General features: G+C 46.3%; 1 protein-coding gene across 2 annotated transcripts; it reads right to left on the minus strand.

Annotated features, from left to right (window-relative positions):
* Positions 1-739: 739 nt before the first annotated feature.
* On the minus strand, positions 740-27,703 carry fam222ba (family with sequence similarity 222 member Ba). Of its 2 annotated transcripts, none has more exons than XM_070917173.1 (3): positions 27,645-27,703; positions 8,512-8,639; positions 740-2,772 (listed from the first exon to the last, which is right to left on the minus strand). In XM_070917173.1, exons 2-3 carry the CDS (start codon positions 8,591-8,593, stop codon positions 1,052-1,054), a joined length of 1,803 nt encoding a protein of 600 aa, XP_070773274.1. In that variant the 5' UTR covers positions 8,594-8,639; positions 27,645-27,703; the 3' UTR covers positions 740-1,051. The 2 variants fall into 2 exon arrangements, with proteins under 2 accessions (XP_070773274.1, XP_070773275.1); XM_070917174.1 differs by lacking the exon at positions 27,645-27,703 and adding an exon at positions 26,363-26,650.
* Positions 27,704-27,826: the final 123 nt, after the last annotated feature.

Here is a 27,826-nt window from a genome sequence, read left to right on the forward strand (position 1 = left end):
ACATTTGTCATGGTTACAAAAAACGATCTGAAAAGGAAACAAACATGAAATGGCACATCTTCATAACAGTGTGTTCTTGTTAACCTGACTTTGGCCATTTTAAGGTATGAGAGTTCATCTTTCATGACTTTTTCTGCACACTTTCACAATCTTGTTGCCAAACCTTCCTGGCATTGACAAAAAGTTTTTTTAGACACCTGAATTCAATGCAGCATTTTCAGCAGGACAGAGCGTCGCCTTTTCAACATATTTGCCCACTGCTGGATCTTTACTATGTACAAACAACCTGATTACATGCTTCCTTAACTGACGGAGAGGAATCAATCTTGAATAGTCCTATTATACAAATAAATAATTACATTTAAAAAGCATAAAACCTCATGTGTACGTGTGCATATCGCAAGGTTTTTCAGCTGTACTTTGTAGTCTCCAGTGTCTGATGGCTTTGCACTGAAACAAGATCATCACTCTCTCTTCTGTCCTCAAATGATTGGGTTTAATCTTGAAGCTACTATGAGATTTGAACGTTAGCGCCAAAATGAAAATTAGTCACTTATCTAATAAAGCCAGTCAGAGCCGAAGATTCCCGACATGACCCTGTAAAAAAAAACATCCATCAGTGGACGTTGCTGTTTTTCAGGGAGGGATCTATCTGTTTCTCGTCTTTCTTACATGCATAAGAAAACTTCAACGATAGTTCTGAAGTAGAAATAACACAGGATCTGTTCAGATCCAGGCACACAGACAATAGAGGAAGGAGGAGGGAATGACACACACAGTACAGATGTGTATACACACGCACATGAAACAGTTCCCTAAAGTGCCAGGTAAAAGCACTCATTAACAAAAATAAAAGCAGCAATTGATCACTTGCAAGATTTATTTCAAAAGAACAAAAGAACCCTACTGTTCTTCATTAAATATATTAATTTACCCTCTTTAACATTAGCGGTCATTTGTTTAAGTTATCAATTTTGTTTTATTCATGTGTTTCCTTTCTTAAGACTAAACAAAGGGGTTTTGATAACTGTTGTGTAGACAAGGCCATAGCTTATCTGTACCCTGGGTGCTGGATGAGAGCGGTTCTGCCATCCCCAACCTCTGGACCTACCCTGCTCAGAGGAGGCCTGTGCATCTTGCCCATCAACCCTAGATTCTGATCGCGGAAGTAGGGCGTCTGGAAGTCCCCACCCAAGTAATCTGCCGTTTGCATCAGATTAGTCTGGGTGGAGGAGGAGGAGATGGAGGAGCTCGTTCCGAGCCTGTATTGGGGGGCCCCAGGGGGCCCGCAGTCTAGCGTGGTGCACCCCCCTGGGCCCGCACCGTGGAATGGCATGGCTATGTCCTGAGACCCAGAGCTGTCACTGTTGGGTGTGGGTAGAATGCTGCTGTTCCAAATGTGGGACTGGAAGTAGTGACCATTAGTGTAGTGGGCCATGGGACCGGGCATGCAGTTGTTGTTGACAGGGGGAGAGGGGGTGGGCCTCTCTACGGGAGGTTTCAGTGTGTAAGGCTGACCCACACAAACCTCTGCAGGGTAGCCCATGCCCTTAAAATGGAAGGCGGGGTCCCTGGAAGGCTGCTTGCAGAGGTGGGTCCCACCGTTCTGAATGTGGGGTACATGAGCCAACTGGTGCTGATTCCAAGAGCGCATCTTCTGCTGCTGCGTGTTATGTTGTAGCTGTTGGTGCTGCTGATTCTGTTGTGGATGCAGATGCTGCTGCAGGTGGTGCTGCTGCTGCTGCTTGAGATCAGTGTGGTTGGAAGGCAAGTGGTTCATAGCAGCCACGCTGTGTGGGGGGTGCGCTCCCACTGGGGCGGTGGCTTTCTCTTGAGGGCCAATAATGCAGTTGGGTGGGGGGAAGCCTGGGGTGGCAGGGTTGCTGTGCATGGACACCCTGGAGCAGGCGCTGATAAGCAGGTTGCGACTTATGGGGCTGGGGTTGGCGATCTGGCCCTCGCACATGGAGGTGGCTCCTGCACCTTGGGCCCGAGCTTGGCAGAACTGGTTGATCTGATGCACAATGGTGCTCAGGTCGGCCTGGTGGCCCTGGTGCAGCCCAGCAGCCATGGAGAGTGGAATGGTTGAGGTAGAGACGGTAACATTAGGCGGTGCGTCGCCATCCAGCAGCTTTCTGCTCCCCTGCAAGCCAAGTGGCGGCTGCTGCTGAAGGTGCTGCTGCTGAAGCATGACGGTAGGGGGCCCCTGTAGGTGGCCAAGGGCTGGGTGTTGAGACAGAGTCTGGAGTCTGGGTGGGCCCTGAGGGTGCTGGGCCATGGGGGGAGGGTGTCTGAGGCTCTGGGTGTGACCCTGCTGCTGAGGGAGGGGCATCTGTAGAGTCTGAGGCGGTTCCTGTGGTTGAAGGGGTAAGCTCTGCTGGAGCCGGGGAAGGTTCAGCAGAGGTGGGTGGTGGTTTAAAGTGCTGGTTGAAGCCACTTGGTAGCGTCCGGTGGGAGGGTTCATGATGACTTCAGGATGCAAGCGAGCCCGGCTGCCGTCAAAATCTTTTAGGATGCCTTTAACTGTGGGCACCTTGACGATGGCGAGGAGGCCTGTCTTGGCACTGGCCTGAGAGGAAGGGTAAGGGCTGTAGCGCTGGCCTGACGTATCCAGCCCGTTGACTGTGCGGCGCACGTGGTTTCGCTGGGGGACCTTGACGCTGTTGGGGAAGATCTTGATGGTAAGGGGGTTGTTGGCAACCTTCTTAGCATATGCATCCAATTCTGCAGGGGTTGGAAACGGAGCGGATCTCATCCTTTGTGTGGTGTCCCCTGAGGTGGAGGACAAGACAGGTCAGAGGTGAGGCAGGGAGAGAAAGCGAGAAGAGACAGAATTGGGGGGGACGAAGAGAGACGGGAGAGAGGCACAATGAGAGAGACAACTTAACCCAGGTAGAAGTGTATATGGCACAAAAGAGCACATCAGTTGTAATCTGAGCAGCTGAGAGGAACCTGATTTGGACAGAGCGCTCATATTCCATACCTCGCTGTTTTTCCAAAACCCTCACAGCTGCCATCTCATGAGGACAAAGAGAGAGATTTCTAATCTCATTCTCAGCTGAATTACTGCGGCCGACACATTCCCAGCCTAAAATCTAATTTTGTGGTGGCCTTAATTGACGTAGCATCCGGCCAAACAATAAGTACGCATCTCAGGGGTTGAATCACCAACTAAACAAAGAATGAGCAAGGCAGTGACGGTCTCCTGTGGCTGCTTTGGTGGTGGTGGGTGGGGGGGGGGGTGGGGGTGGGGAGGTTTAGACGCAGAGAGCAGAGCTCCATGACAGCAGACAAGTAATCAGACACAGCAGCAGCGTCTCTGATCTGCGGGAACACCTCCCAGGCCTCAGCTCGCAGACATTTGTTACACCTGTTAAGCACCATGGCTAAATTTAACAATGCTGGAGTGACAATGTGAACATGATTGTGTGTTTGTGCATGTGTGAGCGTGAGGGTGTGTTTCTTTTGTGAGCCCTTTTGAAATGTGCGACAGGATCGTGCAGGTGTTGGCTAATGTGTCAGTGTCTTGTACATAACGTGCCCGCTTTCAGTCTGGGTGGATGTGAACGCATGTTTCATTTGAACGCAACGTGCTCACTTCCACTTTCTTCATTAACACAATAAAAGTCGGTGATAATTATGAGAATGACAGGCTTGTCTCCCTGCTTTCCTCCGTCTCACTGTCCCCATCACCTCAGCCCCGCCAGTCTGACCTACTTACGCAGCTTTCGGACTGATGGACGCGAGTTAAGCTGATCTGTGGGAAGGATCACTAGTCCGACTAGTTACTGAGCTACATTTAATTTACTCTTTTATTATTACTGAGGACAGGTAAAATAGATGGCGTCATTACAGCATACAGGCCCCGTCTCTCTGTTGAGTGAGCAGTAATTTGAAATGTCTGAATTGCTGGCAGAGGTCTGTGGTTTCACGCGGCCGTGGCCATTATGCTCAGTCTCACAGCAGACAGACTGGGCTTGAGGGATGAGGCACAGAGCTGAACTGCGAGCTCTGACACGGCGGCACCGAGAATCGTGCCAACTGGCTAATTAATTCCCGCTTTATTTGTGAACAGGAAACAATGGGCAGCGATGTGCAGGGCCGGTATGGGGCGGCACACAGGGGGCTGCTGTGACGAAGTGTTCAGCCTGCTGATGGCAGCCCTCATTAATGCAGGGGTCTGGGCCAAGGAACTGGAGCTCGACACCCGCCATCACTGAGGCCTAATGTCTGTCGCTGAATAAATGCCAGGGTGAGCAAACACAGATAAACGAACACTTACACACAAGCTCACAGACACGCTGAGGATGGACTTCACCTGTCAAACACAGGTAATGATTAATGCCCTTGTTGGAAATGATGTTTCATATAGTGACATTAAGGCAGACTAAATAAAAATAAAGGCAGGTTGATTAAAACAACTAACGTACCCAGTTTTCAGGGTATCAACAGGTTACATTTAGCATACAACACATACCATTTTAAGCGAAAAAATTACACTTGCAACTTGTTTTCTATCAGTACTCAAGATATATTTAGAGACTGTGAGATTCTGCCACGGCCTCCTTGGTCTGCAACTGTTGTCAAAACCTCAAGTCAACGTAGCAGTAGAAAGGGTTGTAAGTAGGTGGGAAGAGAGTACCATCAGCTGTTGAAATGAATAAAACATCCATTATCATTTCATATAAGACTAAGACCTTCTGGATAAAACCAGGATTGTGGATGGTGTGAATGAATGTTAAAGACCATGGTAACTTTAAATGTGACAACATCTTTCAGAGGTTTTGCGATGTGTTGGGAGGGGTGCAGACAAGCTGTGTGGGGAAATGAGGGTGCATACTGAGCCAACATGGAAGGGTGAACTTCCTTCACCCTTCATGCAAGACTGACTGATCTAAACAGTCACATGTCAAGAGCTTCAACAGAGACAAGAACAACTTTTGGTTTCTGTACAGGTTTCTAACTGGGGTCAGACTGTCACATTCAAGTCATAAATTTCACCAACTGCACACATGAATGTGTCTTAATAATATGAAAATTAATATTTAGGAGAATATCCATAATATAATACCTGAAATGATAAATTCATATAAATGTGTATAATGTCACATTGTTAATTAGGGAAATTAAAGTTTTAAAGCTAGAGGGAAATAAAGCTTTCACTTCCTTTTAGATTGAGAAATATAGCAAGAAAAACTGCAGCCAGCATGTAACTGTGTACAGTGTTATTTCCTTTGCCACCGGCACTTGTGTAATGAGTTTTAAGTTGTAAGACTCAGGCAAGTAGCAAAGAAAGTAATGTCAACGTCTGGAAACTGACCAATCCATTCAATTGGAAAAGGGATTATACATTGTTAACAAAGCTTAGACAGGCATTTTGGGATTTAAAAAAAAAAGCAAATCAGAATTAAGAGTTTAACAGAACTGCTGTAAAATGTGTAATGAAATCAGTAAATGATTGTTTAGAGTCGTTTCCCCCTAACAGTGGATAAAATCGACCTCTTGCTGTTCACGTCTGTTTAAGGGTTCTGGCAGCTGTTGATTATGAGTTCTAGTGAGCAAGTGTAGCTTATTAGCACTTCAACCTTAACCTGAAACCTGGATTAGTTTGAAATGCTGAAAGCATCAAGGGAGGGTTAATGAGGATATGAGTGAAGATTGTAGGCGGCTGCGAGCATATCATCTCTCAGATCTCCAGCTAAGCACATTCCCAGGGAGGGAGCAGGGGAAAGAGGCCAGTCTGGCCATGCGTTAATTACCCCGCTGCTAGCTAGCTAGCTAGAACACAAGTGCACAGTCAGCAGGCACTAATTAGGGTTTCTTTTATTCAAACTACTGTTTTTATTGAACAAGGTTTAAGCAGCGGGGGGCAGGGGCTCATGCTGCTGTAAATTGCAATTTTCACACAAGAGCAGGAAATTAGGTCTGAAGCTTCGGCGTCAAATTAGACATGTGAATTTGGTTTCCCACGTGACGCCACCTCCTTACATTTTTAAAGACATTTGAGCAGAGCATCCCATGCTGATAGATCAAGACCTTTGAAAAATGAAAAATATTATACGGAGAGGAAGAAAAGATGGTTGCTTTTGATCTCAGTAGGGACTGAGATGTGAAAATCAGCCAAGTGGCCCAGCTGTACTCACTGTTTGTTCTGCCTGTAAGAACTGAGGACCAAGGGCCACTTTGTGGTACTTGAGTCACCCTGCCTGGAGTATGAGCCGGGTTTCTTTGTGACCTGCCGTCTCTTTGTGTACCTGACCTACTCCTCTGACAGCCTTTACATTTCACAGCCATCATCTGTTAACAGTCACTCCCTGATGATAAATAGAGCAGCTGCTCCGGCCTTGCCTCTGACAGCAACCTGCGAGCTCGTAACTTGAAATGGCTCTCCTATGTACAGATTCACCCGCAGGAGAGGAGGTAGAGCACGGAGAGCCTGGCGATCTGGAGCTCTTGGTGAAAATGGAGGGAGGGGATAGTGTCAAGGACGAGATTCTATAACACAAGACTCAGTATTAGAGTGCACCGAGTAGCTGAAAGGACAGACAAATGGGAACACAAAGTGGAGCTAATTATGTAAACTCTCCATCTGAGCCTATCTTTCTGTGGGAACTTGTCAGTGTATTGAATAAAGATTTCAAGTGACAACTAGTCTGTGAATTTCACCTAAAAGCAGTCAAGCACATCTCTCATGGAGTTAAGCTGTCAAATGATCTTCCATGCCTGGTAAACGATGGGGCTCTGCAGAGACAACGAGTCCTGTCGACAGCCAGGAGGGAGATGGCAGAGTGTTATTTGAGGGTTGAGGCCTGGTTCTGGCTGTGTGGCAGTGCACAGGGAACTGGAAACACAGCAACTGCAAAAACTGCAGACATGCAGAAGGCGATCTACAGGGGCTGGATAGTAGGCAGCAAGGCCACCAGAGAGCGCACAGATTTTGTTCACTTTTTCATATGGCACTTTGATAAAAAGGATTTAGTCTAAATGAAAAACAGCTCCATGGCTTTTGATGTAACACCGTGTCTGTTAATGATACTTTGAAGAGCAGATGAAAAGGAAAAGCATTTTAAGAGAATGATGAGGAGAGAAAAAAAAATAGATTGAAATTACACTTCTAGGCCCGGCCGCGCAGCGAGAAGCACGCTTCATCTCCGAAATGGATTACAGCATTGGGCAGAAAAAACAAATTGAACTCCAGTTGCGCCTCATGCTCTGATGTGTCTTAGCGTGTCACATAAAGGAAGAGCAGAGAAACAGTGTGGCTGATGGCTGCACCATGTCACAAGCCTGCCTGAGTGAGGCAACAGACGTTGGCACTTAGCAGACTCCCTCACGCTTGCTGATCTCCTGGGGGTTGGCTGATTACTGTGATTCTGAAATTACAGTCTTGATGAGCTGGAGCGTTTTACAACAAAAAAAAACTGCTGCAGAAATGGGTCAAGCTGGAGCCGAGTTTCCACTCTGAGAGAAACAGGCAAGAGGAAAAGGAGGTGTAGACTTTTTATGATTGAATAAATAAAGCTGACCAGCTGGATGGGCCATAATCAATGTCTGGGAAGGGATTGATGCTTTGAGTATATCTAAAAAGCTTGCTGTAGGAGAGCAAGAAACTGACAGCATATGCAAGTATGACTGTGTGCATCATTGAGACCACACATTGTTACAAAATGTGAATGTACATATGAATGTATCTAAACAGTGACATAGGATCATTTACATGTTTAAAAACAGTGAAATGTCAGTTCAAAATGTGTTCAGGGTGAAAAGACAACAGCTCTGACTTATTGTTACCATTCACATTCATCAATTTGTCATACATTAATCTCACTGGTCAGAGCCACTTAGTCTTAGCTCTCACCAGTGATTGCTGACTCCAACTCTCCATTCGCGCTGCTGCCCCTCACACCGTGAAGAGAGTCCAAGTTTGTCAGCAGTTGTGAAATTCAAACACATTGAACGAACTGGGCCAGCTCCGACTGGTCTGCCGTTAAAACCGGGGCAGCAGATTGCCTCTTAAATTCACGCACATGATGAGATCATCAGGGCAAAAACCACTCAGCCGCAATCTGTTTGTGAGTCTGACAGTAACCGACTCTTCCTGATGGTGAAAAGTAACCAAGATGGTCAAATCTAACACATGAATGTGGCAACAGTGTTGCAGTACGCACACAGGGTCGCACGTTTGTGGCAGACAGACTCTTCGGTGGCGATGAGGGAGGGAGGGAGGGAGGGGGCCAGTTCACTGTTCATCAGCAAATTAATGGCCCAGTTCATCCTAATTTCCCTTGAAGACAGATCTATGGTCTTGGAGCACAAAAATATTCATCTCTCTCGTTCTGGTTTTAACACAGAGCTGCAGAAGAGAACCAGGCCAGGGTTGGCATGGGTATCTGAGGAGGGGCGGGCAGCCGGATTGTAACAGCTTGGTTTGTTGTGTGGGATGGTGGTGGTAGTTAATATTGTGTGTGTGTGTGTGTGTGTGTGTGTGTGTGTCCCGAACTCAGTACTTACATTTCTGAAGTCCAGTGTTCATCTGCGTGTGGGGGAGAAGCTGGAGGGGGAGGTCACCTGGCCCTGGCAGACAGGCCAGCATTTCACACAGACACTAATGCAACATGGGACACACACTTCTCCTCACACTGCAGAGAGAGAGAGAGAGAGAGAGAGAGAGAGAGAGAGAGAGAGAGAGAGAGAGAGAGAGAGAGAGAGAGAGAGAGGTCAGCAGTCAGACATAACTGCAAGGCAGCACATGGTGCGTGGTGATACAGAGGCTGGGTCCAGACTAATGGAACTCTGTGGCCGATCCCCGGAGGCACCAGGCTGAGGGAGACATAGTTACCTTTCAATTAGAAACTGATTCACACCTGGAGCATCAGGTAAGGTGACATTTGATGCCAATAACAACTTCAATTAAACATCAAACAGCTGAAGTAAAACGGGCAGACTGGGCCTGAGGGGCTGGCAGCTTTAAATCGACTCAGTCCCTCCTCCTCCTCGCCCTGCATGTTAGTCAGCTAGTTGGACCCTGCTACCTGCGCTTTACCTCTCCGCCTCCACCAGACCATGGCGGAGGAAATTAATGACTCCTGTACACTTGAAAAGAACACACTCGAGAGGCCGGGCGCTGACAAGTTAGTCTCTGATCGATACTGCAGTCCTCAAGACCTCAAAGAGGCCTTTATTTTGGGGACATTAAACAATGGAGCCGGCTGAGGCTGTGGTGGAAAGGAATGAATAAAAAAGGGCTACAGCTCCAATAAATGCCTGCCACTTTGTGCAATAACCTGATGTAATAGAGAGGGAGAAAACGTTAGCCATGCTCCACTTGGCTTACTGCTGTATTCAAAAACACCACAGATGCTTGCTTAATCAGCACTGAAGAACAGTCAGGGAGCAAATTAAGTCTACAGAGTCCATGCCCTCCCCTTTTGCTGCGTGGAATCAGAGGAGGGCGGCAAGTGTGCACAGACAAACAGCGTCTATGAGAGAGGCAATTACCCACAAAACAACCTTGGCATGCCTGTCTGCCGCAGGGTGATGGCTTAAAAGTGTCTTCCCCCCTGCAGGGAGAAGAGACAAGTGGAGGAAAGAGTGACAAAGCGAGAGAGAAAGGTGGAAAGAGAGATAGACGGGTGGTGGGTTCGGGGTGGCGGGGGGCGGGGGCTGAACTTGCTTTAAAAAGTAGGAGCTCAAAAAGGTCAGGATGACAGCTCATTTAAATCCTCCCAGCGAGAGGAGAAAAAACAAGCCTTAATGAAGCTGCCAGTTCTACACAGATACCTGAGAGCATTGCACCTTGGGATGCCGCAGGGGCAGGGCGGCAGGGGGGGGATCAAGGGAGAAAAGGGTAGAGAGAGAGAGGGGGAGACAGGTGGGTGGCAGAGCTGCAGTCTTGAGACAAATCTGTGGATTTGGGGGTGTTTTGCGCCATTGATGCTGCGTCACCCTTTCTGTTGCCCAGCCTCCCACTCCGCTCATCCTCCTCCCTTTCCCCTGCGTTCTGATTTACAGCCTGGACCACCATATGGCAGCAATCCCTGCCCTCGATTCAGCGTGTCACCATGCATTAACTTTAATTGGCCTGATATGTTATTCTTTTCCCTCGGCCTTGGAAGGATTTTAGGTACATAGCGCCTTGATGTCAGCAGGCAAGATTTCCAGCTCTCTCTCATTTATCCGGGTGCCAAGATTTCACACAAAGATAACAGCAATCTCTTTGACAACAGGCAGGTTTGGGGTGGAGGAAAACTAAATCAAATCAAATACAACCGTGCCTTTGCTAGGGGTTTCAAAAGCGAAACGGTGGCAGGAGAGTGAAATGATGTGGGGAGGGGGAAAAAAAACAACACCAGCATAAACTGTCAGTTCATTTGTTATAAGAACACACACATCAACACACTACAGGCAAAAAACAGCCAACAGGCCATCAGCCCATCCCCTTCCTGCCTCCCCCACAGCGCCCCTGAATGTCAGAAAACCGTGCAGTGGGGAGTGCTGCGGCAAAGGTCAGCCTATGGTAATGCCCCAGCTGACACTCTGCTTTGCAGCGCCGAGCAGGAGGAGATGAAACCCAAAAGACAGAAGCCTGACGTCTACTGACTCGCCGATCAGCACTGCTGCCACAGTGACTTCAAATATACATCACACGCCAAACGCCACTGCTTTCTACAAAGGCACCCGCCCCCACAGAGGCTTTTTTTCCAACACATGGACTATTTGTATCAGGAGCAGGATGACTACACCTGATAGAGTAAATGTCCAGACAGGGAGGGAGCTCGCTACAGTTGGTCGTAATGGGCACACGACTAGCTCGGCTGCTGGTCCTAATTGCCCTCTGACCAACACGCAGGGGGCGGGGGTTTAGCATGGTTCAGGACTAGGGCTTGACTCACCCACCCAGGCCAATAGGTGTCTACCCCAATGGCTTAGTATCCTTTGTAATATAGAGACACAGCCCCTCCTGTCCTGAGTAGAAACAGAGTTGCGTCTGTGGAGGCCAAGCCGAGCCAGCTGGGCAGGCCTGTAGAGCAGGGATCGGCTTGGTGGAGTTTAGCCAGGCGTCTCACACTATCAGCCCCGTGCAGACAGACACCACGGGGTTCTCAGAGTATTAGGGGGGCCCCCGTGACTCGGCAAGTCTCCACCAGCTACTTATAGAACCGTAATAAAAGTGTGCGAATAACTGTGCGGCTTTCATTATAGACAAATAAAGACGAGCAGACAAAGCAGGACTTGAGCGAGTGATGTGCATGGCTTGTGTCATGTGTCAAATTGCTCCCATAAAAGCTGACCTATATTTTCTTTTCATTCCTCCGTGGGGAGGCAAAAAAAGAAAGCCATCTGAAAGCAAAAAAAAGTGCAAAGAAGAGAAGAAGGAACAGGATAGACGGAAGCCATTTAGGAAATTAGACCAGCTGACTGCATTTATGCTGAATCTTTTGATCAATATCCTCCTCATCAACTAGGACTATAAAACTGTGTTTGTTCGAAAATTGTGAATTGCATCAGGCTAATTGCATAGGAAATCATCTATTAAAATATCGCATGAGGAAAAGAGAGGATTGTGCAAGAAAAAAAAGCTCATTAGAAGGAGGCGCATACAACAATATTAGTGGAGAGAAATAATAAAGAAATCAAAAAACAAGGTGAGAAAGTATGTTTGGTTGCTGGTTGAGTATCAACAGCTTTTTTATACCAATTAAAAGCAAAAGCAATTAGCAGAACCAAGTCACCATGTTGTACATTGCTTGTGCTAACGGCTGAAGGAGGAGAGTAGAGGAGAAAGCAGGCTGCTGTTATTTTAATTGCATGTTTACCCCCAGGTTATGGGTCTGAAATAGAGCCAAGAAAAAAAATGTTGCAGTAGAAATTCAATGCAACTTCACTGTGTTGATTCTCTCAGGGACAGAGAGAGTGAAATTACTTTTCTTTGCAAGCCGAGTCGCTGAATAGGAGGTAAAGAAAGAAAAGGAGGAGGAAGAGGAGAACAGCTTTTTACCCTTGAATACCAAGCCAAAGTGTTCTGTCGAAAGAAAGGGGGGGGGGGCGGGGGGCTTGGCTCTTGAACACGTTAGGAAGAAATGACACATCTGTATGGCCTTCATTAGCCCATCAGGTTTTACAAACAACAGAGGTAGAAGATTTCTGTTGCTAGCAGAGGGCTGCGGGCACGTTAGTCTATGACAGGCTGGTTCGCGGTCTCACACAATGGATCCTGATGACTACAGCACATCCTGAGGCGTTTGGGACGGCCCGTTTGCTTTTCCAGTCAGCAGAGAGACCCCCTGTCAACCCGGACTGTTATCTCACACCAAAAGGGAGAGGGGCGAGATAGCGAGCAGAGGGTGAAAACGAAGAGACAACCAACCAAAACCCAACTCACACTCAAATCGAGAGTCTGTAAAATAGTGGTTTCCAAGTTGCGAGACATGGGGTGTCAGGGACGAAACTGTCAAACAGGGAAAGTGCTGCAGTAGTGTGGGAGAGAGGAAGACAGCTTCTTGAAACTACTCTTCTTTCGAGGGAGCGAGGGGTCTGTGAAACAACTGGAAGGCTGTGTGAACGCTCAGTAACTAACTGACGAAAAAGTGACAGTTCCCTGAGGTGAGGTGGTGGATATGGAGCGGAGAGAGACAGCATGCCCCTAGAATAATGCACAGTCCACAGCTGGATCGGCTAAATCTTTGCATACGTGTCAGATACAGAGAGTTGGTTCCACAATGAGAACACAGGCTCTTAGAGGAGCTGTGTCCCAGGAAACACACTTCCAAAGTATGAGGCCTCTTCTTAGCAGAGTGACCTCACTCTAGTTTGGACGCTTCGGCCCGGCCTCTTGGAAGACATCCACGGCTCCTCACAGTGGAGAGAATGACAGTAATGGTGGCGAGATGAGAGGATGAGAAGATATTGGGCAGGGAGTGTCCTGGCCTGGCTGTCTTTGCCAGACCTATGTCATGGCCATCACCCGTCTGCCACGTCAGCAGTGCGGCGTATTAAGCCAGCCACGGTCCATTCTTCAACTTAGGGTCAGTTTCACTAACAGCCACTTAAGCCCACTTGGCTTCCTGAAGAGCTCTACAAATGTGGAAGGTTGAGCTAAGTGTGCTCAGTCATGTCAAGCCTGGCCAAGGTCAGGCGGGCAAACAGAAGGTGCTGGCAGTGCCGCATGGCGTGGCATCATGAATGCCAAAATGCCTGGGCCCCTGGCTGTGCTGTTTGACAGACACGTTTACACCTGATAGAAAACGCAGTGTGGATGGCCTGCCAAAACAAGAGGGGATCCAAAGTGAGGGGTGCCAGCCTAGTTATTTATTTATCTGCTGCAAATCCTTCCAGAGTGCAGCCAGAAGCTGGGCATGCCTCAATGAGGAATAAGCCAGCCTACTCTCCGACATGACAGTCTTAAACCACTCGAGGGAGGGGAAAAAAAAGAAGAAGAAAAAAAAGATCTGACATGTATTAAAAGAAAAGGAAAGCAAAGATCTCAGGGAGCAGCTCTACAGAGTGGACTTGATTTACTCACACTCCTAATACATTTCAAACTAATTAATGTTTAACACATGAAATGAGTCAAATTAATCAGAGGCTGTTTAAAATCATCCATGACAATGTTCTTTCTCAGCACTGCAATTAAATCAGTTGACTTGGTAGTTGGACTAAAAGAAATGTTAAAAGGACTAAGAGTCTACAGCCGTGCTAGTGAGGATGTAGCTCAACTAAATGCTAACATCAGCATGCTAACATGCTCACAATCACAATTCCAATGTTTAGCAGGTTTACCATGTGCATCATCAGTCTGTAATCACAGGTCATGTGATTACAGAATAAAAACTAAAAAGAAAAAGAAATGCATAAAATAGTGAACCCTGTAAATCCAATTAGTATGTACAATATATTCTAAACCACCAAAAAATACCATAAGAGAATCATCTGGTAAATATAACAATAAATGCATGAAATTCTGTCCAGCACCTAGTATTTATTGCATTTGGATATGTGTGCTTTTGTAAACTTTTTGTTAATTAGCACTAAACACAAAGCACAGCTGAGGCTGATGGGAATGCAATTACTTTTGCAAGTATTTGGTCATAAACCAAAGGATTTGGCAAATTAAAAATTTGACCCAATGTTGGTGCTAGATGAAAAGTTATTACAATGACTCCCTGAGGGGAGCATGAATTCCTGTACCAAATTTCAAGGCAATCCATCCAATAGTTGTTGAGGCAGTTCACTTAAAACCACAAATGTGAACCTGCTAGTGGCACTAGAGGAAAGGTCTGAGAATCGCCAAAGTCATTAGCCGTCAATATCTCAACAAAATTTTGTGCCAATCTATCAACTAAATGTTGAAGTATTTCATTGGGTAAGTGAAACCTTTGACCTGTTAGTGGCGCTGGATGAAAAGTCAAGGGATCACCAAAGTCTGGGGATCAAAAATGTCCATACTAAAGTTCATGTCAATAGTTGTTGAGATATTTCAGTCTGGACCAACGGCGGATGGACCAAAAGACCAACATTGCCATCCCAAGAGCCACACTACACTAGCCAACAGTGGAGAAGCATAGGAATGCAAGAAAGCACCACAGAGGAGAATCTTTATCTTCTGGAGAAACTTCTGGTGACCATCAGATCACACAACTGAGAGACTTCGCTCGTACATACGAGAGCAACACTGCTCCTTTCATTTCCTCAGGGGTGCCACATCGGTGTTATCTGCACCTATCCCCATATCGCACCAGACAACAATGTGCTGAGTCACATACTGCCGTGTCAGATGCCAGACTGTGGGGTTTGGTACAGGACTACGAAAGCATGGTTAGAACAGAGATACACAGATACTACACAACCGTAAATCTACTATCTGTGTGTGTGTGTGTGTGTGTGTGTGTGTGTGTGTGTGTGTGTGTTAGGGTATGTGCAGTGATAGGAATCGTCAGACTTTTTCAAGTTGCTTGCTTGTGTGAATGCTCAGTTATAAATTGCATAGTTGTGGTACAGGCAGGATGAGGAAACCTAAACAAACAGATGAGCCTGTGTTGAACTGATCTGCTGCCAAGATTTTCAATGTACAATGAAATATGCATCCAATATGAACTACATGTCCTGCTCTGTAGACCAAAATGACAAGAGCCATGTCATTCTGACATCACATTTTTGATATATTCCCCAACTTGTACAAAATAATTGTTCTGAAAATACACTGCGGTTGAGAGTATGCAATTAGCCTTCTACAATAAATTCCTTTCAGGCCTGAAGCAGAAATGGGCCCAGTTACCTGTCAGAGGTTTAAAAGCTGACTTTTGAGCGTGTTCTAACTATCTGACTGTAAGTCAGCCAGGCCTTCTCCCTGTTTAGTGGGAAATAACTCAATGTTCTGAAAGCTAAAGCGCAGCAGCATTGTTCCAGCTGGCGGAAAACGGGGAAATGAAGATGGAGTGGTTTGATTTCATTTGTTAGCAGGTGCATCCATTTTGTGTCCTTCCCCACACCCACCTCGCCTCTCTCAGTCAAAGCGCTTATCAGAAATTGGACACCCCAGTGACAAATTGAGCCTGCGATTAAAGGGAGAAAGAGGAAAGCTTTGTTAAGTGCTGCTGATTGGGATCCCAGGCTGCCCTCACACATCAGAGGTGTGTGTGTGTGTGTGTGCGTGTGCATGCATGCATGTATGTATGCTTGGTACGGAGCCAATAGCAGAGCTGACACCACCACCACTACGTCTCCCATTTTCCCCTCTCTCCAGGTGTTCCCACGGCTTACATTTCTGCTCCTAGTACTCAGCAAACAAAACCAAATCAATGCAGCTGTTCCCCCATCTCTTCCTCCCTCTCTCACGCACACACACACACACACACATATATATATATACAGTACATGCATAGGAAACTACACAGGTAAACCTACATATACACCAGTGATTTCCTCCTGCAGGAATAATGACCTCCTCTAGTATTTCCTGCGTCTTCTTATTGACATGTTCGCTGTGTTTAACAGAGAAAAAACGTGAAGTCTCAGTGCGTTTGTCCCACCCAGACCCATATTATTGACCCAGCATTAACCAGCCCTGGCCTATTTGCGAGCGTGGCTAGGCTGATTTAAGAGGGGGGTCAGAGCAGCTCTGCTAGGCAGCACAGTGCGAGCGCTGACTCTCACAAATCATCCTAAAAGGGCTTAACGCACAAAAACAGCTTCCAGTGTTACACAGGCCTGCTGTGAGAGATTTATCCACTGTGCCATACTAACTGGCCTCTCTCCCATATGAGCTATATATATATATATATAAATATATATATGTGTGTGTGTTTGTGTGTGTGTGTATATATATGTATATACACCAATTCACACACAAAAAGAAAAATCCCTAATTAGACTTATGCCTGGTGCAGCTCTGCAGGAGGACTCACTGAAACAATTTTTACTATTCTGCATTAAAAACATAATCTTGTTTACCATTAGTCCTCTTATTTATTGCTGACGCGTTGCTCACATGCTGTTGGTTTAAACACCTTAATGTCTTAACTGTGACTTGTAATATAATGAAAGGGTGAGTGGTGTCTACATTTGTAAAAATACCATAAAAATACAATAACTATGAACACTAAAAAGAATTTTAGTAAGCCAGAGTTTCATCTTTAACTGTGTGTTATTTCATATGCAGTGTTGTTAGTTTATAAAGCTCCTGTGGCTTAATGTTTCAGATGTTATGGCGGATCTTTTTAATGCGGGCCAAAGAAATGATTCTATGGAGGCACATTGGTTCAGTTAGTATGAGTGGATTACTGAGTTGGTCTAGTGGATGCAAAGAACTGGTGGAAATATCCAGCTGCATAGAGGAGTGCAGCCATACAAGTCAAAAACAAATGCCTACATGCCGATTCCAAACCCCACTGTGTACTTGTTCGATAAAAGCTGCTCCGTCTCCGTACTGTGTCTATGGAAGGTTGGGAAGGTCAGCCGCCTCCATGGCAGCTCTGACATTCAGTCTGGCCCTCCAGCGAGACCAAACGAGTCCCCCTCGCATCTACAGAGCAGCCAAGGAATAAAAAGAGATCTTTCTCCACCAGACAGGGTTGTGTGAGATGTATTTCCTCTTGGCCCCTGGCGACACACAAGACATTTGTGGTCTCTCCTTCATCTCCTGTGTGAGAGAGCCTCTCTGCCCCCAGTTCTCTCTCCAGCAGACACCGGCTCAGGGCACCGGGCGGCCAGCTGGTGACTCTGCGGAGAGCCGGGCAAACACAAGGCCCGGCACGGCAAACATCTCACCTCTGTGTCTGCATGGGAACATCTGGGCCTCCCGGGCTCACAGGGCCCTCTGTCTGTCCGCCTGTCTGACTGTGAGCCTCCACATACTGCTGGTGTGTACTAGTGTTGTCATGGCACCAGAATTTTTTACTTCGACATTGGTACTGGTTTAATATACAAAAACAATCACTACAATACCAAAGCAAACAAGCCAAATGTCACATAACAACCACAGCACTATTTTATGATGATTAAATGATTTAGCAGGTTTCTAAAGGAGGGATTTATGGTCGTCGAAGTTGTCGCAGCGCGTGGATGTGCACCTCTGAATTTTTGTAACTAGGCGACGCACAACGCCTGTGAAACTAGACTGGCCGAGCAGGTACGTCATTTCAAGCACCTCTACGACCCCTTTCATGAGAGACCACAGGGACAGCCACACAATTCTACTCATGGAGAGAGTCTGCCACCACATTTAATAGATAAAAACCAGATACATTCTTCCTCAGCAACAACAAGCTCTAGTGCAGGGTGCCGCTATGTTGGTTTATGACGATCTTCCACCTGTTTCTTATTCTACGGCCCCTGGCGATTCGGAGAATACTGCAGCGGATTGCCCGTTAAGCATAAACGCCTCCGTGCAATCTCAAAGCTCACGCGACATCTACGGAGGCCTGCTCACGTGAGCATAAACAAGGCTTTAGCATCTTAAGAACAGGAGGTCTGATATGTTGGGATGCAGTTTTGTCAAGCAGTTTATGTGGATTGAGATTAAATTCAAAATGGCAACACGGCTGGGTATCGAACCTCAATCCTTTTTGGCACAGACCAAAATTTGTATATATATAAGTGTCAAGTACCACAAGCTAGCATCAAAAGTCTGGTCAGATTTGTTTTCATCAGATAGTTCCTGATTTAAAAGGCCAATTACACACCATTTAATTTCGGAAAAGTTTTTGTACAGATGTTCATGTTTAGACAACCATTGATACCGGAACTCATGTATCATATTTACATACAGAACATTTCAAACAATACCCAGCCCTAGATTTAACTGGCACTGACTAAAGTATCAATACTAAAACGAATCTTTAACAAACTACTTTTTTTCCCATTGTAATAACACTAGAGTGTGTGTGTGTGTGTGTGTGTGTGTGTGTGTGTGTGTGTGTGTGTGTGTGTGTGTGTGTGGCTTGTCCTGAATGCAGAAAGCTAAACTCAAAATATTCAATCTCTTCTTCTAGCCTGTACCACTGAGATAGAGTTGTATGAGTAATAGAGTTGGCCCAGATGATAAAAACTCTTTTTGCTATGGCTCTCTGTCTCTTGCTTTCTTGCATCATGCCCGCTCATACAGATCTCCTGCGGCCGTCCAATGATTCAAGAATGATGAGGCATGCTCAAAGGTCTACGCCATTGAGCACAGCATTAATGCACCCAGCAGCAAATTTTTTGCCATCGACCCCCGTTCCCTGCAATAAGGACAGAGCCATCAATCAGGCCCAGATAGCCGACACTAGACACGGGCTGATGAAGTAGGGGACTTTGGAGCTAATGACAAATGGATCTCTCAGATATGGTCACAGTATACTATGACAGTCCGCCGAGAACACTTGACCTTTAGCAAAATCCTGAGCCACTTTTTGCCAACACTGTGCAATGCAAAAAGGGAGAATATGCAAACTGCTGCTGCAGTTAAGAAAGTGTGGTTATTGTGTGAGAACTCCTGGGTCCAGCTGAGTCTCGGCCCCGTCACTCTCAGAGCTGCTCCTGACCGGCCCAGCCCTCCTGTTCTCACACCAAAGCTCTGGGAGTGACCTTCAGAAGGCCTGATAGTCCTGCTAATTGGGGTCTCTCACAGCAATCCTGGAGGAGACAATGACACAGGTAATCTAGAGCAGGCTCAGCCTGGCTGCAGCTGTGCACTGAGCTTGCCAACACATCATCATATCAGGGCCACTTCCTATCAGTGTGATCAGCACTCAGAATGAAAGAGGGAAGAAAATGTACAGGAAGTCATCCTGTAAAAACAAGATACTGAGAGCCTTTATGTAAGGAAAGAGTCACTGAACTGGTTTTTAAGAATGCACTTAAGAGTAAAAGACAGACTTTTCTGAAGGAATTAAAGGACATACAGTGAACCTGGTCACCATTTTGAAGAAGGGTTGTGATAGATCCAGTGAATGAGACTTCGAGCGAGGGTTGCCATGAATAGAAAGGTCTGCATTTAATTTGCTAATCCATCATTCCAATTGTACTCGGTAACAAAGGGAGAGGAGAGCGGTGGGGCATTCAGAGGCAATGGAGCATGCTGAGGGGTGCGTGTGTGGTTCTCCATGGAGCCAGAGAGGCCGTGGCCCTTGGCCCTAAAAGCCCGGCCAGCGCTGGGGAGAATGGGATCTGATGAGCTCAACGCAGGCAAGACTAATCCCCTCATGTCCAAAGAATTGTTTAACTATGTTTGACTGATTAACCCAAACCCCTCGATTCCACTTACAATCTATTTGTTCAATCAAGTCTCCTGCGCTCATCATGCTGCAGTGTGTGGGTGGTGATGGCGAGGGAGAAAAAGAAAGAGAGAAAGAACGAGGGAGAGAGAGAGAGAGAAACAAAGGGGGCTGCAAAACAATCCACTTGGAGGAAGCATACAGAAGTCAAAAGGACAGCTTTTTTGTTCTACTTGCAATTCTCCAAATGCACATAGCACATGAGTTCCTGCGAACCAGCTGTTGCGAACATTCAAAGGTCAGAGAACTCTTTGCCTTGAGAGATTTCAAGTAGAAAGTCAGCCGTGGTGTGTTAGCATACTGCACTGGCATTCTGGTTTTTACCAGCTTCATGGGAAAAGGGAATTTAAAGGCACTCTCCCCTGCGTGGAAAAGAGGTTGCCAGGAAGATTAACCCAGCTTCCTTTTATAGCCTCTGACAAGAGGTTAAATCACACATTACACTGCCTGAAATGTCTGCTAGTAATTAGATCAAGAATATTACTCTCTCTTCTTTCCCCTTCGCACACTGCAGCTGATCAAAGCCTAATGATGGTGTCAGTGCCATTGGCAGTGCTGGCTGGGTAAATCTCCCCATCGGGATGGCAATCTGTCAGGGCCGCGAGCCCCGCTAAACAGCACAGGACATGAGTACAATGGTGCTTGACACAAAGCAGACTAAATTAACCATATCTTTTACCAACAAGCTATCCATCAGTGGCGCACCATTAAAATTCACAGTAATGACTAAATGCGTCTTTGCTTTGAGTTTAGGACGGCGTGTTTACATGTACACAGTCAGATATTGGTGACATCTGTGAGTTTTATCCCAATAACAGTGAAACCCACCACCAGCGTGTCTGCTGTCTTTCCACGCCAGAGCAGATCTAAGCAGCACCTGGTCCCTTGATGGGGTGAGGGGGCTACTGGCTATTAATTACAGAAAGCCGACACGCAGAGCAGGCAAACCCTCGCAATGAGACCCTGGGACGTCAGATACACAGCAAGACGAATGCTCCTCTGTCACACAGCAACATGACCAGCCTCGGGACTCTTTACACACGAGTACTTTCAAGTATGCCTTTCAAATTGTGGCCCACCCTTCTTCCCCTGCCCCCACCCCATCCTCCTCTCTATCTCAATCACATTCTGCGGATGTTACACTACTTCAGGGGATATTTTCTGACTAATGCAAAATGGTTGTGCAGTAGCATGATAAAAGTTGACATTTTCCTTTTCTAATTCAATGCTTCCTTTGTAAACAACCTTGCCTTTCTGTGTGTGCACGGGCTGCAAACGCATCACACATAATGGTCAATTTCATCATTTGCTCTCAAACTCAACGGCTGCAAACAAAAGGGGGAAATGGCAGGAGATATGCCAATCATTTATCGCTGAAAGATGTCTGACAAAAGAGGCCCTAAAAACCTGACAGCTTTTCTTTTCCACGTCAGTCCCCTGCACAACCACCTCCTGAAAAAACGGCCCCAGACAACAGACTCCCGCAAGAGGTCTGACCCCAATCTTAACCCTATACAGGTGGCACGGCGCTAACACAGGAAGCAGGAGTGCTATTCACAGGATGCACGGAGAAAAAAACGTTGTTCTCACCCTCAGAGATCAATTAGACAGGCACAAAGACAGCTCAATACCAGTAAAGAGTATTCTAACGTGCTGAAAAGCAAATCCCCTTGAACACATTAATGGTAAAGAGTCGTTCTCAGCGTAGACTAAAAGCATCTGGTTAAGGGGGGTTTGAGAGTCACGATGTTAGATAAAACTCTATAACTGGGTAGCAACATTAGATTATGCTGTGAAGGCTGTTAATCTTTAAATGTTGTCACAAATGTAACAGTTGCGGTTCAAAGTTTAAAAAGCATATTTTAAAGAAAAAAAGGATATGCTCCTGTTGTGTGACCAACAATCTTCATAACAAAAACCCTGCTATGATAATCTCAAAGCACAAATACATTAATGTCAAGCGGGATCCACCCGTTCAGGAGAATAATGTAACTCCTGTCCGATTGCTGCTCCGTTAGCCCAACTACAGAGTTGAACTATGAACTGTGACTACAGCCAACCCCCCCCCCCCCCCCCCCCCCCCCCCGCAGAGCGGCAACTGCATCTCTGCACATTCCAGGAAACACAGCCAGCTGAAGACAGCAAATACACCAGAGAGGAGGAGACATAAACAACGTAAGCTAGTTTGAGAGCAGCGCCGATGTTTACTGTCTCACTAAGTGCATTTCATCCTCACTGCTTTCACAGCAGCAGTATTTCAGCATGCAGCACAGAGGGGCTTGCTGATGCCACAGGTCTGTGTACAGAGGGCTCAGTCACAGGCTGGAGAGACTGTTTGGACAATGTAGGTCTCAGACACACCACCTGTCTGGAATAACGATTCAGTTCAGCCGCTACAAAACACCCTCTGGCTCCTTTATAGTGGCGGTTCAATAAAAAACTAACTTGACTGTTTTTGGAGTGTTACTGTTGAAAACCAAAGAGGAATGTCTGCCTTGTTTGACTTGGTACATTGCTATCAGGGAGAAAGGTCTGCATTTGCTTCAAACAGGCACTGAATGACATGCCAGAGATTAGCCTCTGAAGGTCACAGTCTTAGCCTATCCTTTCAGCCCCTTTTCACAACACAACCCCGGGCCCTTTTGAACAACAGGAAGAATGTCATCTGGTTACTTTTCAAGGCACGGAGATACCATTCAATGTGGCCAACAATGGCTGCAAACAGGACCAGAGGGTTAGGAGGTTATAAAGGGCCCCATTCTAAGCGCTGCTCGATCTCCAGTACACTGCACGCACACAGGAAAAAAAAAACCACACACCCACACACTGAGGCCTGGAGAAGTGCTGCAACCGATGATAAACCGAGGGGGGTCATGGCAAAGTGCCGCGCACTGACCGCTCTCTCAGCTCAGCCTCCGTCCACCCGGACCAAGCCTCCGAGCCTCGCCTGCTTCGTCAGGTATTCAGATACACTCACTGCTTTGTCTTAACTGTGTGATACCCTAAACTCTATCCTGCAGGTTATTGTGCATTGCCAAAGGTTACAAAGAGCAAAAGACACTCTTTTTTATTACCAATTTCACACAGCTACTCTCTTGGCAAGAAAATAACAAAAAACAGGGATTTTAAATGCCTCACATACATGACTTTCAGTGTATTCTTATTGCAAGAGGGGATGTAAGATAACAAGGCTTACGGTTACAGGCCAGAATTATGAAACCATGTAACTGAAATTCTGCATTCCTCTAAAAACACTATACCCTGTGTTAACAAAAAGACCTTAACAAAATCTGCAATTATTCAGGTTGTTGGGCTTGTCCCAAAAAGACTCTTAGACTACAGCCAGAGCTGAAATCCTTCACCAATTTAGTCTCTAATGAACCCTCTGAAATATTAAAAATAAAGCCCAATTAGCCGACAGCATTTTACTCTCCTCCCTCTATAATCCTCTAGCTTAGCCTTATCTAATGTCTGCGCCAACTATGACACTTTGAGCTCACTCTCCCTCTATCCCCTCCACTTGATATCCCCTACAGCTTTATTGGTGCTTTGTTATGGCATTCTTTCTGACCCCATAGACTGGGTCAGACTCTGAGCCTCTCTGGTGGTGGCTAATGATGCCCTGTTATGTACAGTTGGCATGGACGTTGGAAAACTGCAGCAATAACCACTGACATGCTAATGGCATCTATTAGGATTACTTAAGAGTGATATGGGACTCGCCTGGCAACCTCTCATTACAGAGGACTTGGTATTGGGGGTGGAGAGTGTCAGTGGAGGGTCAGTGATCCGATCGAGACGGCCTTATCTTGTGCCATAAACAGATAACAGTATCTGCCCTGCTCTTCTGCTGTTCCTGTGAGATGGAGGTGGATAAACAAACCCTGTCGCCTCCAGTGCCTCCAACAAGCCTGATCACACAGATGCTGTCCTAAACCAAGCCTTGTTCCTGCTGCCGCTATGACAGCTGCTTCTGCCGTGAATGTCACCGGGAGGCTTAGATTATACCCTGATTGCCCTCAAGATGAAGACACAACAATTTCAGAGAGCCCTTTGGTCTTGGTGTTTGTAACGTCAGGTTGCAGCACTCCCTGGCTTAAGGCCACGGGTTCGCTGATTACGCAAACTATCCAGCAAGAGCAGGGCTTTTTGCCCTAATTGGACCTGCCTGCTAACATGCAAATCCATGCAAAAAAAAAAAAGTCATGAAGAACACAAAAATGTAGCAAACAAAGTGTATCTTTAAATCAGGCCTATCGCCTGTAGTCATTTGGCGCAACATAAAACAACCCATGTGAACCAAACTAAAAACCGTGTAACAGCTGACCCACAGCCTGAGCCCTGCAGGTCAGTCCCTTGTTCCCAGAGGTATCCAGAAGTTGCCCATGATGTCCTAAACACCTGATCTGGATGTATCATGTGGCCGCAGTTCTTTACTCACAGCCTGACCTGCGTTTGACCCTCACACTGGGTCTTCTGACTTTGCACACTCACACAAAGGCTACCAAACATCTGCTCCCTGTCTGAAACCAGACTCATGCAGCTGAGAAGACGTCGGGTCGCCTCACACAAAGTCTCTCCAAGTTGTGGGTGGTTGAGTGTGAGCTGACAGCTGCCCTGGTTACTGCAGGAATGAAAGGTGGAGCAGGCTGGCAGGCTACTGGGGGACTGAAAGGTGGGGCAGGCTGGCAGATCACTGGTACCTGGGAAATCTCTGCCCTGCTGTCCGGGACGGGGGGGGGGGGGGGGCAGCCTCATTTAGCAAATGGATGCTATTCAATAAATGCTGCTCATCTAAAAACGGTCGAGGTGAGGAAAATAAAAATCTGCTATGCACATAAAATTCACAGACAACACCTGCAGGAGATTTAACATACACAGGCCCCCGCTGGAATATGAAAAGGAACAAATGGATGGCATACGCTACGGTTACACATTTCCAATTCAAGTACCATCTCTAAAATGCTACATCAAATGACCGGCTTTGAATAAACCAAAATGAGCATCAGCCAAGTGGCTCGTTCCAGCACAGAAAATCATTGCATCAAAAAATATGCTGGTTAGCTGAGCCATTTCACAGTCAACAATCACAGAATCAGGACTGTTACTAATCAATGTATTTTAATGAGCTCCCTGTGAATCCCAACAACTGCTGAAACATAAAAGCTGCTCAAGTTCTCTGGTTCACTCTTTGTACCTTGTGATCTGTTATTCATAGTCTTGCTCTGTAGTCTCTAAGAAATAAAAGCAGAGCTTTGATGTTATCCTCTTATTACTGCTGTCTGAGACAAGCCTAATAGTTAGGAATCAGATTGTTTGGCTGTCACATGGAGAAACTTCTGCAACGCAACACATCCAGGACTCAGTGTAAGGTACTCGCTCACCAATATCTGCTTTGCCATTAGCTTACAAGAGGAAAGTTTGATACTATTAGTATCTAGAAAACACATCTACTCACTACTTAAAAGCTTCCACTCAACTTACACAAAGCTTACATTGGCAGTGTGTATGTTCTATATACAGTATTTCTTGTGCAAAGGTTGAAGCTCGTCTACATGCAGCTGCAGACTGAGAGGCTACAGCAGCCAAGATGCTACACAAGTATTTTAGAGGAAATTACCCTCTCCTCTATACGCAATGTAAATCAATACATTCCAATATATTTCTCAGTGGTTGGCTGAAAAAAAAAAAACCCACAGCAAACTTGCTTCCCTGTCAGTTTGCCCTCAGCAAAGACTCTGGGTTTGCGGTGACAGGTCAAAGAGTCAGCACATGACTCACGGGCAGAGGAGGAGAGCCACTCTGAAAAGCCACTCAGAGATCTAATTAACACATGCATTCAAGTGGTATTTCAATTTGGCAGAATGCTGTAATTTTCTACAATGCTGACCAGCATGACATGAACTAATGAACCAGGCGCTCCTGACATTCAGGCTTATCTGCCGCCGCTATAAGTCAGGGAGGCAAACACACGTATCATTTTCAGACTTAAATAGAAGTAAATACATGTTCGAGGGCACACACAGACATTCACATCTACTGCACCAAAGTCAAACTTTTACTTCAGAAATTGAGCTGTAAACTGCAAAACCTACATATGTACTGTTGTTGGCCTTTGCATCACAAGATCTCACAGTAACTTTGAAGCATTTTACTCTCATTCTTCTTGTCAGACTGCTGTCATTAGAGGCGAGCTGCATTTTACAGATGGGGAGAGGCCTTACAGTCATTTGTTTTTAAGACCTAATTAATCTTCATTGTGCTGGGAAACATAGCACCCCAATGCAAAAAGGGTTCCCACTACACGATAATTGCAGAGAGTCTAGGGGGCTGAGTTTCCCAGACAACAAGGTCTGAAATTTAATTATCCGCTCTTTGGAAAATGTAGGGGGAAGAAAGCTACATCGCAAAACTGCACTTTTGGGCAAGTAATGTCAGCCTCTTGTTAGAGTCAGCAGAGGCTGTCAGTGAGCACATCCTCCCTGCTGTCACAAACAAAACAGCCTCACCTTTGTCATGGTAAAGAGAAGATAATGGGGTTTTTTTTGTTTAACTTCAAAATGGATAGACAAAACAGTCTTTATCTCTCCACAACATTTTCATCATCTTACCATGTGCAGAGTGAACCCGATCACTTCCATAGTCCAGCCAGCCACAGAAGTGTTGCTTTACTGCGGTATGCTTTTTTTTTTTTTAAATCATATCCGTCAAGCTCTCCATGACATTATAGACCGACTATGAAGCCAGACTCACAGCAGCCAAACACAACACGCACCGGCTGTGGCAACATTAACATTCCGCCGTGTAAAGATCAGGCTCGGAGGGGGGGAGAAACATCGATAGGATCCCATTAGTTAAGTGTGCCCTTAGGATACCCGAAATCTGATCAGAGACGGACCTTTTCCTTCCAGACACGAACCATTAGGCGTTATGGCAAAAAAGAAAAAGCTGCTCTCCTCCTCTGAAACTACTCCTCCTGCACTCCTCCGCCGCCTCCTCCTCCTCCTCCTCCTCCTCCTCCACCTCCTCAGTGGTCGAGGTTGTGCGGCAGGATCAGGATGAGCCCGGTGACGTCAACCTTTTGTTATCACCTTTAACACTTGCCTTTGCAGGTGGAAACACTTTCCTCTGCCGGTATAATAAGAGCTGCTATTTGTAGACACGCCGGCGAGCGGGGAGCGTACACGTCTGTATCACGGGTGAAGACGGCTTGACACTCTGCATGTGGATACATATGCACGCGTGTCCTAATGAGCGCATCAGATATCAGCAGTGGGAGACAACTCAGTGACAGCTACAGCACAGCACTTTGAAAGCACAAGATAACTTCCTACTTCACCCGACACCTGGGCTTCTTCCAGGAAAGGAACTTGTCGTTTCTCTTGATATCACATGAATGAGAATCATAATGATGAAGATACAACCACGATGACGATTTGGCCGGCAAATTGAGCACTACTTAACCCTCTCTGGTTGTTGTCACATTGCAAAAAAAAAACAAACAAACAAACAAACAAACAGAAAACCAACTAGCTAACCAGCTCAACAACACATTTCATTCAGTTAACACCTGCATTTAAACAAGAATTCACTGCTCCTTTGGTAAGTGAATAAAATATTTTTGGGTCGTAAAAGACAGTTGAGCAGTGAGGGTTTGCAGTGGATATACAGACAATACAGGGGAGCAGTACAGTAGCTATAAACCTGCATGTTTGGCAGCCAGTGTGCCAGCTGACTGCCCAGGCTCCTGGCTAGCTAACCTAGCCAGTCAGGTCTGAAACATACACAGTCCCATTGTTGCCTTCTCAAGCTTTCCTAATATCAGTGCCACAACATGAGAGGATGTCACACAGCACCAGGCAGCAAGCGTGTTATTAAGATACAACTACTTACTCTCCGTTTACCTCTGCGAAAGGCATCGTTTAGTACGTCGCCATGGTTTAAAACGGACAGATTTTCTCCCGTTGCCCTGCGCTGCCGAATCACTGCTGCTGCTGCTGTCTGCGGCAGCAACTTCCAACGCATGCGCAGTAGCTGGGGCCGTTCCAGACTGCGCTGTGCGCTGCGCAGGACAG

This window comes from Enoplosus armatus, chromosome 13, assembly GCF_043641665.1.
Source record: "Enoplosus armatus isolate fEnoArm2 chromosome 13, fEnoArm2.hap1, whole genome shotgun sequence".
In the NCBI taxonomy this organism is placed as follows: Eukaryota; Metazoa; Chordata; class Actinopteri; order Centrarchiformes; family Enoplosidae; genus Enoplosus; species Enoplosus armatus.

What these genes read in the sequence shown, in the direction of transcription:
- fam222ba (XM_070917173.1), bottom strand. Translation starts at nt 8,593, where the DNA reads ATGCTGGCCTGTCTGCCAGGGCCAGGTGACCTCCCCCTCCAGCTTCTC. An exon ending in GAACACTGGACTTCAGAAAT is followed by an intron (nt 2,773 to 8,511) that starts GTAAGTACTGAG and finishes CCTCCACCTCAG; the next exon opens with GGGACACCACACAAAGGATG.